A 14,475-nucleotide genomic window follows, 5' to 3' on the forward strand; every position below is an offset into this window, starting at 1 on the left:
GGACCTAAACGCCATAAAACTTTTTAGAAGAAAACACAGGCAAATAATGATCTTTGGGTATGACAAGATATAAGAAAGCACAAACCAGGGCACCTGGGTCACTCAAGTTGGTTAAGCAACTGCCTTCAGCTCAGGTCACAATCCTGGAGTCCAGGGATCGAGTCCCACATCGGGTTCCCTGCTCAGCAGCGAGTCTGCTTCTCCTTCTGAGCCTCCCCCCTCTCATGCTCTTTCTCTTAAATAAACTCTTAAAAAAAAAAAGCACAAACTATAAGGGGAAAGAAAAATAAGATTCACCTACGTTAAAATGCAGACTTCTGCCCAACAACATATAAACATGACCTCAGAAATGTGAAAAAGCTAAAGACTGAGAGAAAATTGGTGCAATGTAGATCTAACAAAGAGTATGTGAACAATTCCTACAAATCAATAAGAAAAGGACCAGCAAAGGAGCCCAGTCTTGCAACGTTCTGTTGCTCAAATGTCATTCCTAGGGGGGAAAAAGAGAGAGAGAGAGAGGCCAGCAAATGACACAGAGAAAGGGCAAACCATCTGGTGACACATTCCTGACAAAGGCCAGGGAACAGGCACTATCCCACCTGGTCAGTAAGGACAGAGCCATTCTAACCTTCTTCGGAGAACAATTTGTCGAAAATCTATGAAAAAAAAAAAAATATATATATATATATATATATTTAACATCCCTTTGATCTGGCCGTTGCACTTCGGGAATTATCCAAGAGATAAACTCTTTCGCATATGTTGAAAAAGAAAATATGAGTCAAAGACATTCTCTGTAATAGATTCTAGTAGCAGAAAAATAAAAAATCAGAATGTCCAACAATGGAGGATAAGTTAAAGAAATTACATCCATGCAACGGAATCTGAACATGTCAATACAGTGACAAGGAGCTATCACTTAGCTAAACTGCTCTGTGAAAAAAATCAAGATGCAGCACAGACTATTAACAAAAAAGGAACAAGCTAGAAGGTGGAGGATGGACAACTACGTACACCTGTGATCTCTGCAGGGATGCCACAGAAACCAGGAAGACAGACCGCCTCTGGGAAGGAGACTAAGGGATGGGCTCTAAAGGCATTTTTCCCTCACTGAACAGTCCAAAATACCTTTCGTTTGGTTTTTAACCACATATATGTACATATTATGTTCTCAACAAATAAAATTTCCTGCCATTCTCAAAAAAAAAGAGAATGGTTTAAACAAATGATAATATGCCCAATATGTCCATACTAATAAAACATTATATTTAGCAGCTTAAGAAAAACAAAAAACAAAAAACAAAAACAAACAAAAAAACCAAAAACAAAACCCACAGAGTAAATCTACATGTATTACAAAACAGGCACAGGGTTTTTGGGGGGTAATGAAAATGTTCTAAAATAACTTATGGTGATGGAGGGCCAACTCTATAAATATACTAAAAGCCACTGAACTATATGCACATTTTAATTAAAATGGGTGAATTGTAAGGCATAGGAATTCTACCTCAATAAAAGCTACTAAAAAATATCTACACACACGTGTGCACACCCTGCCCCCAGCCACACAGAGGGGAGGGTGGGTGAGGAAACTTGGTTTAGTAAACTAAGGCCCCCAGGCCAAATTTGGCCCACCATTGGGTTTTATAAAGTTTTATGGGGATACAGCTACACTCCTTCATTTCCAAACTGTCTATGGCTGCTTTCATATTACAAGGGCAGAGTTGAGTAATTATGAGAGGAAACAGCTGGGTTTGCAAAGCCTAAAGTATTTACTATCTGGCCTTTTACAGAAAAAGTTTGCCAACACCTGATATTAAAAAACAAAGACCAAAACAAAACAAAAAAACCTAAGTTACATAGCTGAGTGAAAAACAACTGTAGGAAAACAGGGTCAGTATGATATCCTTTACGTTCTAAAATCACACACAACATGACATGACATATTTTCAATGAGTACACGTAATAGTGTCAGGAAACGATCCCCAACTCATACCTATGGTTACTTCTGAGAGGGGGCAGGCAGAAAGGATTGGGAGTTGGGCAAAGGGGTCTTTGGCTTTATTTGTAATTTATCTGAAAATTGTTTTATTTAAGGAGACAATATCACCTGAGTAATTTTTTTTTTTTTTTTTAGTTAATTTTTTAACTAAAGAAAGGCTGGTAGCAGCAGAAAGTAACAGGACTAGGTTGGATTAAGACGGCGAACTCTGATCTCGGTAAGCACTGCCAGAATTTTAAGTGTTCTGATCCCACACCTACCTTTCAGTTTTTTTCCCAACCTTTCTCCTGTTCCCTTCCTTTTGGAAGTGAGCTTTCCAAGGTTCAAGGTGAAACGAGGTAAGGGCAAGAGGAACAGGAGGGCTGGAGGGCAGCTACAAAGGAGGGGGACTGTGAATGGCTGGGCCCTGCCCACAGTCCACTGTTCTAGGGATCTAGTCCTTAGCAGGGGCCCCTGGGATGTGTGAAGACTCAGTCTTGGGCCTAGCAGCGCCCTGCTAGGGCTCCCGCTCACAGCCCTCATATTCCCAGCTTCACACGATTCACAAGGCCCTCACCAGAGCCCTGGGGCTTCTAGAGATTTCTGTACTTCAAGGAGTTTCCAAGTTTGCCTAGTCTTGTAACACAGTACACCTTAAAAATGAAACTAACTGATTGTGTCAAGGAGCAATTCAGGCCCCAGAAGGGCACGTGTGGAACGTGAGTCCCAACAACACTGCTCATGCTGTCATTACAAAGATCAAATGGGTACAAGTGATAAAATACATGGAAGTCCATCTCGGGAAAAGAAAGTAAGCAGAAATTCAACTGGGAAAAAAAGTCAACTAGTTTAGGGCAGTTATTACAGTTACTATTAATTATGGAAATTGTTAACTATGGGAATGGACAGTTTTTTGAAGCAAAAGCATAAAATGCCAGAGGTGGTTTCCAGCTCTGTGTATTTATACAAAATGAGACCTCAGCTAACCTGTCTTCTAACCTAGAAACTATGTACAATTCTGGAAAAGATAAGAGCTCTAAAACAGCAATAAAAGAAATCATCCAAAGGTTTTTTTAAAGGAAGTAAATTCAGAAGACAGGATACTACTAAGGCCATGATATTTAATTTAAAGGGACCTGTGGTAGGTCTCTGCATAAGCAATTACCAAACGGGAAACTTGTGTAACTCTCCAATCGTGGGTCCCACAGCCACTTCTGCTTCTGAAACAGCGTAACCAGACAACACGAAGGGTTGCTGGGAAAACCTGACTGCATTTAAACTACAGGGATGGGGGGAAAAAGCACAATCAGCAGGCTGCTCTCTCAAACAATCTGATTTTGAATAAGACTCCACATAATTGCAACAAATCTTCACGAAGAAGAGGATAAGAAGTTGGGTGCTAAACGAAGAGAAGCAGTAAATGTTATATACACGGCCACATGTATTTTAAACTAAATAGAATTTAGGTTTCTCCTTGGCAAAAAAAAGTTTGCCTCCGGTAAACTCACCTCCATGTTCTAGAAAGACTCGAACACATCTTTCCTTCCCTCGTGCTGCAGAGAAATGAAGCAGGGTCCAGCCATTAGCATCCCGGCCATTGGGAGAATAGCCTTGTTCTAGCATCTTCCGGACTGTGTGAACATCCCCAGCGGCCACTGCAGCCTGAATCTGCAATTCTTCCTGGAGCTCAGGGTTCCTTCGACAGTGGTGGTGTAACATCCTAGCTGAGTCCGCTTTTTACAAAGGATTCATTAGGTCACAGGGAACAGCCTTTGAAGGGAAGCAGAATTCATGAACATTAGAATACGTGCTTCTCGTGCTGTGCCTGTTAAACAGCACAGGATTTTTTTCCATTGTTAAATCACGTAAACCCTAGTAATGTCAGTCTACCCTACTACAACTAATTAACATGCACCTGTTATGACCGAATTTCCCTAAGAATATAAAAGATTCCAAACAAAAAGCCAGGCATAAAGGTCTGGATTGCTGAAACAGGACAGGTCTTCTGTAGCCTTTTGAAAACTCAAAGCAAAGATCCCATGAGCACAGCAGCATTATTTCAGGTAGAATGGAAGATGATGTTGGTCAGCCAGAAAATGGGAGACAGCAGAGGAATTGGATTTGTTTGATTTCCCTAAGGCACAGAGTTATAAACCACTCAAGGATTCTATCACAGATCCGTGAGTGAATATGGGGTATCAAGGGGACAATTCATAGACTATGACGACTACAGACCTTCAACTATGAGAAGCAGTTAAAAATAAATAAATAAATAAAAGTAAAAACTTTAGGTGAGTCCCCTAAAGTATTTATTTTTTTTAAAGATTTTTATTTATTTATTTGACAAACAGATCACAAGTAGTCAGAGGCAGGCAGAGAGAGAGAGGAGGAAGCAGGTTCCCCGCTGAGCAGAGAGCCCGATGTCGGGCTCGATCCCAGGACCCTGAGACCATGACCTGAGCCGAAGGCAGAGGCTTTAACCCACTGAGCCACCCAGGCGCCCCAGTCCCCTAAAGTATTTAAACAATATTTTATTTTTAGCCCCAAAGGGTGAAAGGTTTGGGGAAGGAGGCGAAAAGGCAGTGGGTCGGGTAAATTAAAATAAAATGCAGAGACAACATGTATTTTTTTCCTTTTATTTCTTTTTCTCTTTCTGTCCTCCCTACTCTGTTATTTGATGCACGATTAACCATCCCTCTTTTTCTGCCAGGTGTCTTTTCCACTTTTCTAATTTCAGGTTTCCAGAAGTTTGCCTCTGTAAGAGTGCACAGTACCAAGATTACACAAAATACTTAAACAGTGTAAGAACTGACACAAGCTATTGATTCACCACGTGAAAAAAAAAAATCATTTTAAAGAAAAAGGAGTGTGCTGAATTTCTGCACTCCCTAATAGGTCACAAAAGAGGTATGTGCTCAGACTCAATATAAAATGAGGTCTCCTTCCTGTGAAGAAGGAAAGTCCAAATTGAACTGGTGAAAAGTGGTATCTTACACATGTGTGTGCAAAAACTTTTGCAGTGCACTTTTAAGCTTTACAGAAGCTTATGGAAGCTTAAACTAACTTGTTTCTAAGAAGCCATTCCATCTGGGCTAATTTTAAGGAATAGATTAGACTCATCTCCTAATTAGTAGGCTTCCATTTCTAAAAATAAAAAGTTATGTGATAAAGTCCTTTAAAGACATTTTGGTCTCCTATGTAGGTTAGACATCTTGGGATAATCTTGTTACCAATAATAATTTATCTTGTAAAATTCCTCGTTATAGATTGTACCAAAGTAAACTTAAGCCTGACCCAGGTCAAATCATCATAGCTTAAGAGTTAAATACCCTATGTTGTTTTATTCATTGAAAATGGTTATTTTAAACTCTTACATATTACTATTAAGAAACATAAAGGGAGAAATTTCCTGATAATTTGTTTTCTTATTTAAACATTATTTCCCCCTTATCTCTTTACTTGACTACTTTTTCAATCAGCACTATAAAATTAAGTCTCTTAGAAATTTCAAAACTGAGAATCCCTTTGGAATAGGTTTTTGCTTATTTTTAGAGTTATAAGAGATGTCAAAGACCATTGGAAGAAATTAATGAAAATTACTACTACTGGGGCGCCTGGGTGGCTCAGTGGGTTAAAGCCTCTGCCTTCGGCTCAGGTCATGATCCCAGCATCCTGGGATCGAGCCCCGCATTGGGCTCTCTGCTCAGCAGGGAGCCTGCTTCCTCCTTTCTCTGCCTGCTTCTCTGCCTACTTGTGATCTCTGTCTGTCAAATAAATAAATAAAAATCTATAAAAAAAAATAAAAAAAAAACTACTACTACTATGTGCTCAAAACAAGCAGCTTCAGATTATTATTATTTTTAATGAGACAATTATCTTGGCACTTAAATGAGGTCTATTATGCAAGATCCAATCAGTATCAAAGCAAACCTGCGTTTTCTTTCAGCAAGTGTTGTGTTTATATGTTAGCTGATTTGAAGGAAAAGCAAGGACTGCACAGATGACCGATAACCCTCAGTCACTTACCTTATGGAAGAATGTCCCTTCTCCTGATACGTGTATTGCCTAATAACCATTGTGCACATACAGCATCGTGAGGAGGAGGCTCAGTGTGTGTCCAGCTTGCGGCATGAATGAGATTTCTTAACCTAAAGACAAATACCAATTATGGAAGATTCCGAAAAATAATAAGAATCAGAGCTGCTGCACAGTCTACCTTTGGACGAGCTTGAATTTTAGCACTTTATAACAAACTTTCAGAGCAGAGAAAGAACTCAGATCAGTTCTTAGAGAATAATCACTATGGTACCTACGTTAATCTCCAAATTGGTGGAGAATATAGTTTATGTTCAGGAATTTTTTTTTCCCCCTAAAAGGACAGTTTTTGAAAAAGAATAAAGATAAAAAAAAAAAAATCACACATTTGGAATTTGGATACAAACGCAGGTTCTTTTTGTTGTTTGCTCTATTCACAATATATTTTCAGACTTGCTTCATCTCAATTACTTTTTAACGGACACTGTAGGCGCTTGCTCTTTCTAAACAGGACAGAAATGAAAGCGTGTGTTCATTCAATACAGTAGCTGGCCAGGCCCAAAATGGAATCTATGACAACTAAAAGGAGATTTATGTCTTTCAATGCTAGTACTTCATACACCCAAAAAGCATTATGTTAACCATTTTGAAACTATTATTCCTTTATGCATACATCAAACCAGGTAAAAGATCAACAACATTTCTTGTCAGCTTCCTCACATGAATTTTGAGAAAATTCTCTCTTCACCTGTAAGAAAAAGGCTCCTTCTCCACGTAAATTAAATCCTAGGTCTGTGAATACCACTAAGGTTAAGAGCACATGCTAAGTGACTTCACACACTACACCAGAATCACCCTAGAAATTACTCACTGGGAAAATGGCCACCCCTTTCCCATCGGGTGGGTGTGCTAAGCCCTGTGTCACTTAAGCAGGAAAGGTCGGGCCACCTGGCAACCTGACATGCTTTTGGGAAGACTGGCAATCCCAGTACTGCTGGGTGCACCAGAATTTTCAACCCATCCAAATCGGGATAGTCCACTTGGACCCTTTCCTTTCTCCCCACCCTTTTTTCCCTTGTCAAACTTCTTCAAGAAAGGCCAAAGAGTTGGCCAAGATGCACTTGGAAATAATACCTGACTTAAAACTGCGTATCATTTCTAAAAGAATAAAAAATTTAAAAAAAATGAATGAGACATGATCGGGACAACCCCTACAAGGCAAGCTGCAAAAAATGCAGAACTACCCTTACAGAAATGCCCAATTCCGGGGCGGGCGGGAAGGAGGGCGGCACAAGAAAAGAAATATACAAGACGGGACTGAAGCATCTCACTGTGCCAAAAAGAAATTGATCAAAGAAAAATGGCAGTGAGGGGGTGTGTCACAGGAACACAGGAGCCAACAAACAGAGCTCTCGATAGCCAAGATGAACAATTTGAATGCGATAATTCAAATACTACTGGATTCTAACCCAAAGTGTAGAATATCGTTATGCCCGCATTGCTATCACTGGTTGAATAAATAAAGGAGGGGAGGAGAAACAAAATCTGTGCATAATTCCAAAGACCTGTGTAGATTCTCCCTACTCAAGGAGGTAGTGCATAACTCCCCTCCCCTTTAGCGTGGGCCATGCAGAGTGACTTCCTTCCAATGAGGGTAGCACAGAGAGGGAGGCAAAGAGCAATCTGATGGTGAGAAACCTGAAAAACACTGCCTCAGCACAGTGATCGAGGTTAACAGCAGCCGTGCCAAGTCATGTTATTAATATAATACGATAAGAATGGCCATTTACCTTGGTGGTCTTTCTCTCCAAAGCCCATAATCTCAGACTAATTGTGAGAAAAACACCAGACAAATTCCAATGGAGGGACATTCTACAAAATACCTGATCAGTACTCCTCAAAATGTCAAGGCCATCAAAAACAAGAAGTCTGAGAAACTTGTCATGGCCAGAGAGAGCTTAAGGAGACAAGATGCCTAAATGTAATGTAATGTCCTGGATGAGATCCTGGAACAGAAAAAAGGTTATTAGGTAAAAGCTAAGGAAATGTGAATATGCTATGGATTTTAATAATACTGCTCACTGTTGGTTCCTTCACTGCGACAAATGCAGCTATTAATATAAAATGTTAGTGGAAGGGGCACCTGGGTGGCTCAGTCATTAAGAGTCTGCCTTCGGCTCAGGTCGTGATCTCAGAATCCTGGGATCAAGCCCTGCATCGGACTCCCTGCTCAGCGGGAAGCCTGCTTCTCCCTCTCCCACTTCCCCTGCTCCTGTTGTCTCAGTGTCTCTCTCTGTCAAATAAATAAATAAAATAAGATAAGATAAAAAGATGTTAGCGGAAACAGGGTGTGGAGGAGTTTATGGGAATTCTGTGTTATCTGTGCACGTTTCTCTAGATGTGCAAAACTATATAAAACAAAAATAAAACATCTGTTTAAGAAGTGCAAACTGAGGGTCTCCAATGACGAACCTCCAGCATTTTCCACAAATGAACAGGGGATTATTTTCTACATGAGCTATATCTGCATTTCAAAAATCAACACCACTGGATGCCTTATTTCCAAGGGTGTTCTTGGTATCCCCTGCCTCCCAAGAGAAGTGAAGATGGCTCTCCATGTTTCGAGCCTTTAAGAATCCTTGCTCTTATGGTCTCCCATCTACCCATGGCCACTTCCATGAAGGCAGGGGAGTATGTGTGGAGGAGATGCAAGATAGGGGTGGAGAGAATATGAAATGTGTATTAATTTATTAATAATATCAAGAAAAGGCTGTGCTAGAAGATGAAGTGACTATTTCTCTCAACAAGAAAGGTGCACACACCACAGTAACTTGTGATAATGCTGTATGGGCTCCTTCAGTCAGACAGGTGAAAGTTCACTGAGTGCCTGAGTTTGGCACACTGTTGAGCCTTGACCACTGGTGTTACCTCTTGGTAGAACTTTAACAGAAAGTTATCAGGGCACCTGGGTGGCTCAGTTAGTTAAGCATCTGCCTTCAGCTCGGGTCATGATCCCGGGGTCCTGGGATCGAGCCCCACGACAGGCTCCCTGCTCATTGGGGAGGCTGCATCGCCCTCTCCCTCTGCCCCCTTCGTGTTTGTGTTCACTCTTTAGCTCTTGCTCTCGAATAAATAAAATCTTAAAAAAAAAAAAAAATTCTGCATCCTTAAAATAAATCAAATATACCCAGAAATGTTAAGATCACTTTTCTCTTTTCTGACAATGCTAAGTGCTATAAATAATAACCATAAGTTTAAACCGAAAAAGCACACTTTACATGCATCAGTTTTTCCTGGAAAAAAACAGATACACGTACCATGCACACATAATTCCTGTCAGCTTCATCCCTTAAGTTATGAAGAGCAATGACTTATTACCAAAATATCCATTATAACAGTCCAAGGCACCAGACAAGTAATAAATTTTATCATGGTGTTTTGTGAGTTTGCACTTAACAATTTAGCTATCCATACGTGAAGAAATTTTTTTAAAAAGACTATAGAACTGAAAAAGGAAATACACAATCCAGGGCTAAAGGTGTCTATTAAAAATCACAGAGGAAGTCCAGAGGTGAGGAGATTGGAAAAAAGTCTATTTCCCCTCCAGGGGAAGTTCAAAAATCTGAGAACTCCTGGAAGTCACCTATAAAGCAAAAGAATATGGCCATGGAGGCAACTTTCTCAAGAAATATATGTGAATGTGAGTTGTTTTAAAGTAAAGACTCAGAATGACTAAAATTTGGAAGGTGCAATCTTAGAAATTCCATTTCAGGTTTCAGCCCAAAAAGAGAAATAAACATACAAAGAAGGAAGACTTCAGAATTACATCCCAAAATGAGCCACCTCCCCAGTGTATATCATTTTGGGGAAAGTGTGTTGGGATTGTTTGGGGAATGTGTGTGGATAACGGGATAGTGTGTTGAACAGTGTGTAAATTTCACAAATCCATCTTTTTCAACTCTCCATGGTGTCAAAAGAAAATCACCCAGGCCTCTGAGCTTTTACACTGTTGACCATACTCGAAACTATAAATTTGGGGATTAGAATGTTACCACTAAATTCCATAAAGATGCCAAGTGAACTGCATTAAGTTGAAAGCAAATTTCTTGCTGCACATAATTAAAAGAAGTTTATATTCATAGAACAGAGCGAAGCATAAGATAACCATAAAACAAAATATATTTAAGACCTGTCTGAAACTGTAGACAACTTTCACCAGATCTGCCACATGTCCCCAGTTTCCTTTGGCATACAAGATTAGTCACTAATAGCTTTTTGCATATTATTTTCACTAAAAGTCCACACATTTTTGGATTAAGTGATACAAATTAGAACTGTGCTTTCAGATTTCACACCAACTAGAAACAAGATAACAGCTTGCTACTCAAAAAAGGAAATAAGCATTTCTTTGTAGAGCAAACAGAGATACAGGCTGGTATGAAAATAAAATCAGCAACTCCAAGGATTATGGCTCTGAGGGAAAAAACCTCCATGGGCTCAGAGGTCCTGGATGGCTGCAGGAACACAAGGTCCAACATGTGCAACACCACTGAGGTCCATGTTGACCAGAACTATTTGTATGATCAAGAGCCTGGACCCCAAAATAAAGGAGAAGTGTTTTTTAGTATCACTCTGCATAGTTAGCATGGTGTTTATGTTCTAGAACAAGTAAGGGCATTCCTATTTCCTCCAAGTTGCTGGGCCTCCGGGTAATACAAGGATGTATTATAATGCATGACTTATCTACAATTCTCATACGATTGTGCCTGCTTTGGCAGCGCATATACAATTCTCCTATGATCCAGAAGAGAAACCAACCATTTTCAATTTTTCAAGGAATGTGGAAGAGGCAAGAGAGGAAACTGTGTAACTCACTTAATCCAGGCTCAACTCAAAGCTTAAATCACTTAAGTATTGTAAAAGAGGAGGTCTCGTCAATATCATCTTAGTAACTCAGGGTCTGTAAGGATCATCTTAGCAGCCTCATGGTAGTACTGAAGAAGTTTGCAAGAAAGGAGACAATCATTCTCTACTGAGGGAGTGTCTTTAGCTGGGAATGAAATGAAAGGCTGTAAGTCAGGTATTAGGTACACTTGTATAAACTTTATCTGACTGAAAACTTTCTAGGAATTGTATGAATTTCTACGTTATCCAAGCTAAATGTGAAGAAAATAGATATTATATGTAGCATAATATTTTTTTTTTTTAAAGATTTTATTTACTTGATGGACTGAGATCACAAGTAGGCAGAGAGGCAGGCAGAGAGGGGACGGGGGCGGGGAAGCACGGTCCCTGCCGAGCAGAGGGCCCGATCGATGTGGGGCTTGATCCCAGGACTCTGGGATCATGACCTGAGCTGAAGGCAGAGGCCTTAACCCAGTGAGCCACCCAGGAGCCCCATATATGTAGCATAATATTAAGCAACTGTGAATGGTATCACTTCAGGTATAAAGACAAAACTATGGCGCCACAGCAACCTCAAAAGGCATCACTGAAGATCTTTAGTTAAAATCAGTTTTTCTCCCTATGTGACTATAAATCTATATTTGGTTACCAAATAAATCAGGTTCTTTACCTTTTTTTTTTTTCCTGTAAATACCCATGTACCTGGCAAGAGAATTAACACAAAGTTAACTAGTGGGCTGAAAAATATAAACTATCTTAACTGTCCATGTTGGCAAATAATTACCCAAATAAAACATTTTAAATGTTCAGCATAACCTAGACCGAACACTTTCAGTCATGCTGGTATCTGGAACTAATGCCAACAATTTATCTCTCTATTATCTATCTATCTGTTCCCTAATCCTAGAAAAACTGTTAAAAGCTGAGGAAGAATCAATGAAATATTATTTAAGCAATGAGAATGATCTGGCTGGCAACCAGGAGAAAACAGTGTCCTTTCTGTACCTTCCATGCTTGCCTTGCCACAGACCTGCTCTCTTACCATCTCAGGTGATAACATCCCTTGCAAATGAAAACACGCTAGAGTTATATCTAAAGTAGAAAAAAATGTTTAAGTGAGAAGGCCTGAACAGAAAATACATAATTCACTTTTCCCTTAAAAACATACTTCATATACGTTAACAAAAAAATATTCCTAAAGTCATCATTAGGCATCTCTCTGGCGATTTGCATATTTAAATAAAGAAAACTGCCTTTAACTTTATAGACTCCTGGCTAGTTTCTACTGAAATGAAGTGGACCCTATTTCAGGCTGCCCTAAATGTTCACCATGGAAGTCACTGCCAGATACTGATTTTCAGTCTCATTCAGTAACATACACTCTCCCTTTGGTGTCCAGTTCTAGCTCTCAAGAAAACACAAACCCTCAAAGCACTTAAAAGTATCTTTAGCAATGTCTTCGCAAGTAAAGGAATCAGGAAAGGCATTAATTTATTTTTGTAGAAGGCAGAAAGTTCAGTGGAACAGAGTAAATCAAAAATTTCCAAATGTCTACTATTTTAAGTACTTCTTTGCACATGAAATTCCCTAAACAATCTGAGATATTAAAATAACTCTGAGATTAATCAGTCACTTTATACCCCTGTTATTGGATGGCAGAGAAGTCATTCACTCCACTAATTTCTGAATTAACTCTTAGATAATTTCCCTGATCATATTCCCTCTTTAGGAATTACATGAATGTCCTAAACTTACCTTTAGTGCATTTTCAGAGGCAGCAACAAAATACAGCAGCAGAAATGGGATCACATGAATGAGATGATTAAATTTCAATCTAACAAATTATCTGTAAGGGTTTTGAAATGAAAAATCTTATCTATTAAGAGTGCAAAAATAAAGCCCTAGATTCTATACACACCAAAACATTCCTCTGTTTGCAAACTCTTGAGTGTCAAATGATTAACCTAATAGTGTATAAAGTTTTGTAAGCTCTAGAAAATCAAAGGCGTAACAAATATTATATTTAAAAGTTTCAAAATCCATCCATATCTGTCACACAGAAACACGAAAAAGCCACAAGAGTTAATCATGTTCAAGTGCTTCAGAGGCAAATATTGCTTTCAAACTATCCACACTATCCAAGAACACAGATTCACTTTTCACTAGAAAAGTCACATTATTTTCCGAAACTCATAAATTTCAAGCCATTACTGTATCTTCTTCTACCAAACCCTTGTCAGTTAGTTAACTCAAATGATTTTTTGACAGAGGTAGAGGAAAGGTGATAGGAAGACATAAGGGGAAAACAGAAAATTGTGGTTTAATTAAAAAGCAGAGTCACTAAGAATTAACAAGCAATTAACAAGGAATTGAGAATTCCTATGAGAGTAAGATGTGGGGGGGGGGGGGGCTACAAAAAGGTCTCAAAGTCTCAGAGCAGGGTAAATGGTACAGTGTACCAAAAGACAATGCAGAAAACGGAAACAACATACAGAGAGAAAGGGGAAAATACATTTCTGAAATAAAGAAGTTATTAATTAAAATCTTAAGGATCAGGCACGGGCAGTGTTTTGTTTTTGTTGGGAAACTGAATGCCAGAAAAGAGTTACATTTCCAGGTAACTACGCTGAAAATAAAGCAATGCTTAATGAGGTAGGGGCCAGGAATAAACAATGGGGGAGGGGAGGTCTGGCTCATTACCTTTAAAGAGGATGCTGGTCAGAGGCTCTCTGCTGCTTCTCTGGTGGGTGGCTTGACCCCTTCCTGCTGTCTCGTCTCCTCTAGCCGGCTAAGACCTGGAAAGCAAAAACCAATGAGTGGTGCAGTGACCCAGGGGCGAGAAGGAGGGGGCTTCTGAAGAAGGGGTAGCAGAGGAAGAGTGGTAAGGGCAGACAGGAAGAAGCAGTGATTCTACCTCTCAGCCAGCCCCCTTCCCCTCGGGGGAGGTAACTGACTTTACCTGTCTCTTCAGCTGCTGCTTCTCTTCCTCCTTTCAGCCTTCTCCACACTCACCAACTTCTCCATTGAACAAACACTCCAGGCAGGGCCGGACACGGGTGTTCCTGATCCTTCTCGGTGCCTCACGGCCCCAACCCGGTGAGCATCCGGACGGTCGAGCAGAACTGGGGCGACGGTCCTGACCGCCGGGCAGCCTCGGGGCAGGGGTGCAGGGAGGAAGTCCCGGCTCGAGTGGGGGGGCAGCCCGGGTCTGAGAGCTCGGAGCAGGGGCTGCCGCGCTTGGGGCCGAAGGCTCCCAGCTACGGGGGCACACGGGAGGTCTCGGGGCAGCGAGGTCCCGGGTCATACAGGGTCCTAAGTGCCAGCCGCGGGGGCTACAGGCAGGGGGCTTTCGGGATGCACTTTGCACTGGGCCACCCCCGCCCCCTCCCTCCAGCACTTTGGGGTCACTGGGATGGGACCAAGCCTTCAGCAGCCAATCAGCGGCCGCATCGGAGCCTGAGCCCGGAGCCGTAAACCAGGTCCGGGGTGGGTGGGGGTGGGGGGGTGGGGGCGACCTGGTTGGTTGGTTGCTTCCTTCTCTCCTCCTTACCCCC

At 40.7% G+C, this 14,475-nt stretch overlaps 1 protein-coding gene across 2 annotated transcripts in view; it reads right to left on the reverse strand.

Moving 5' to 3' along the window:
- The window catches only part of LOC111152687 (ankyrin repeat and SOCS box containing 7), a 50,348-nt gene extending 36,074 nt beyond the window's left edge, over positions 1-14,274 (reverse strand). The window contains exons 1-4 of one of the 2 annotated variants that reach the window (XM_022511255.1): positions 13,881-14,274; positions 13,622-13,716; positions 6,008-6,129; positions 3,490-3,751 (exon numbers count right to left, since the gene is read on the reverse strand). In XM_022511255.1, coding sequence (XP_022366963.1) covers positions 3,490-3,700 — 211 coding nt within the window. In that variant the 5' untranslated portion in view covers positions 3,701-3,751; positions 6,008-6,129; positions 13,622-13,716; positions 13,881-14,274. The remainder of the gene's footprint in view (positions 1-3,489; positions 3,752-6,007; positions 6,130-13,621; positions 13,717-13,880) is intronic. The other variant, XM_022511256.1, reaches the window with a different exon arrangement.
- Between the last annotated feature and the right edge of the window lie 201 nt (positions 14,275-14,475).

Source organism: Enhydra lutris, unplaced genomic scaffold (genome assembly GCF_002288905.1).
Source record: "Enhydra lutris kenyoni isolate GAN:26980312 unplaced genomic scaffold, ASM228890v2 scaffoldscaffold29, whole genome shotgun sequence".
Taxonomy (NCBI): Eukaryota; Metazoa; Chordata; class Mammalia; order Carnivora; family Mustelidae; genus Enhydra; species Enhydra lutris.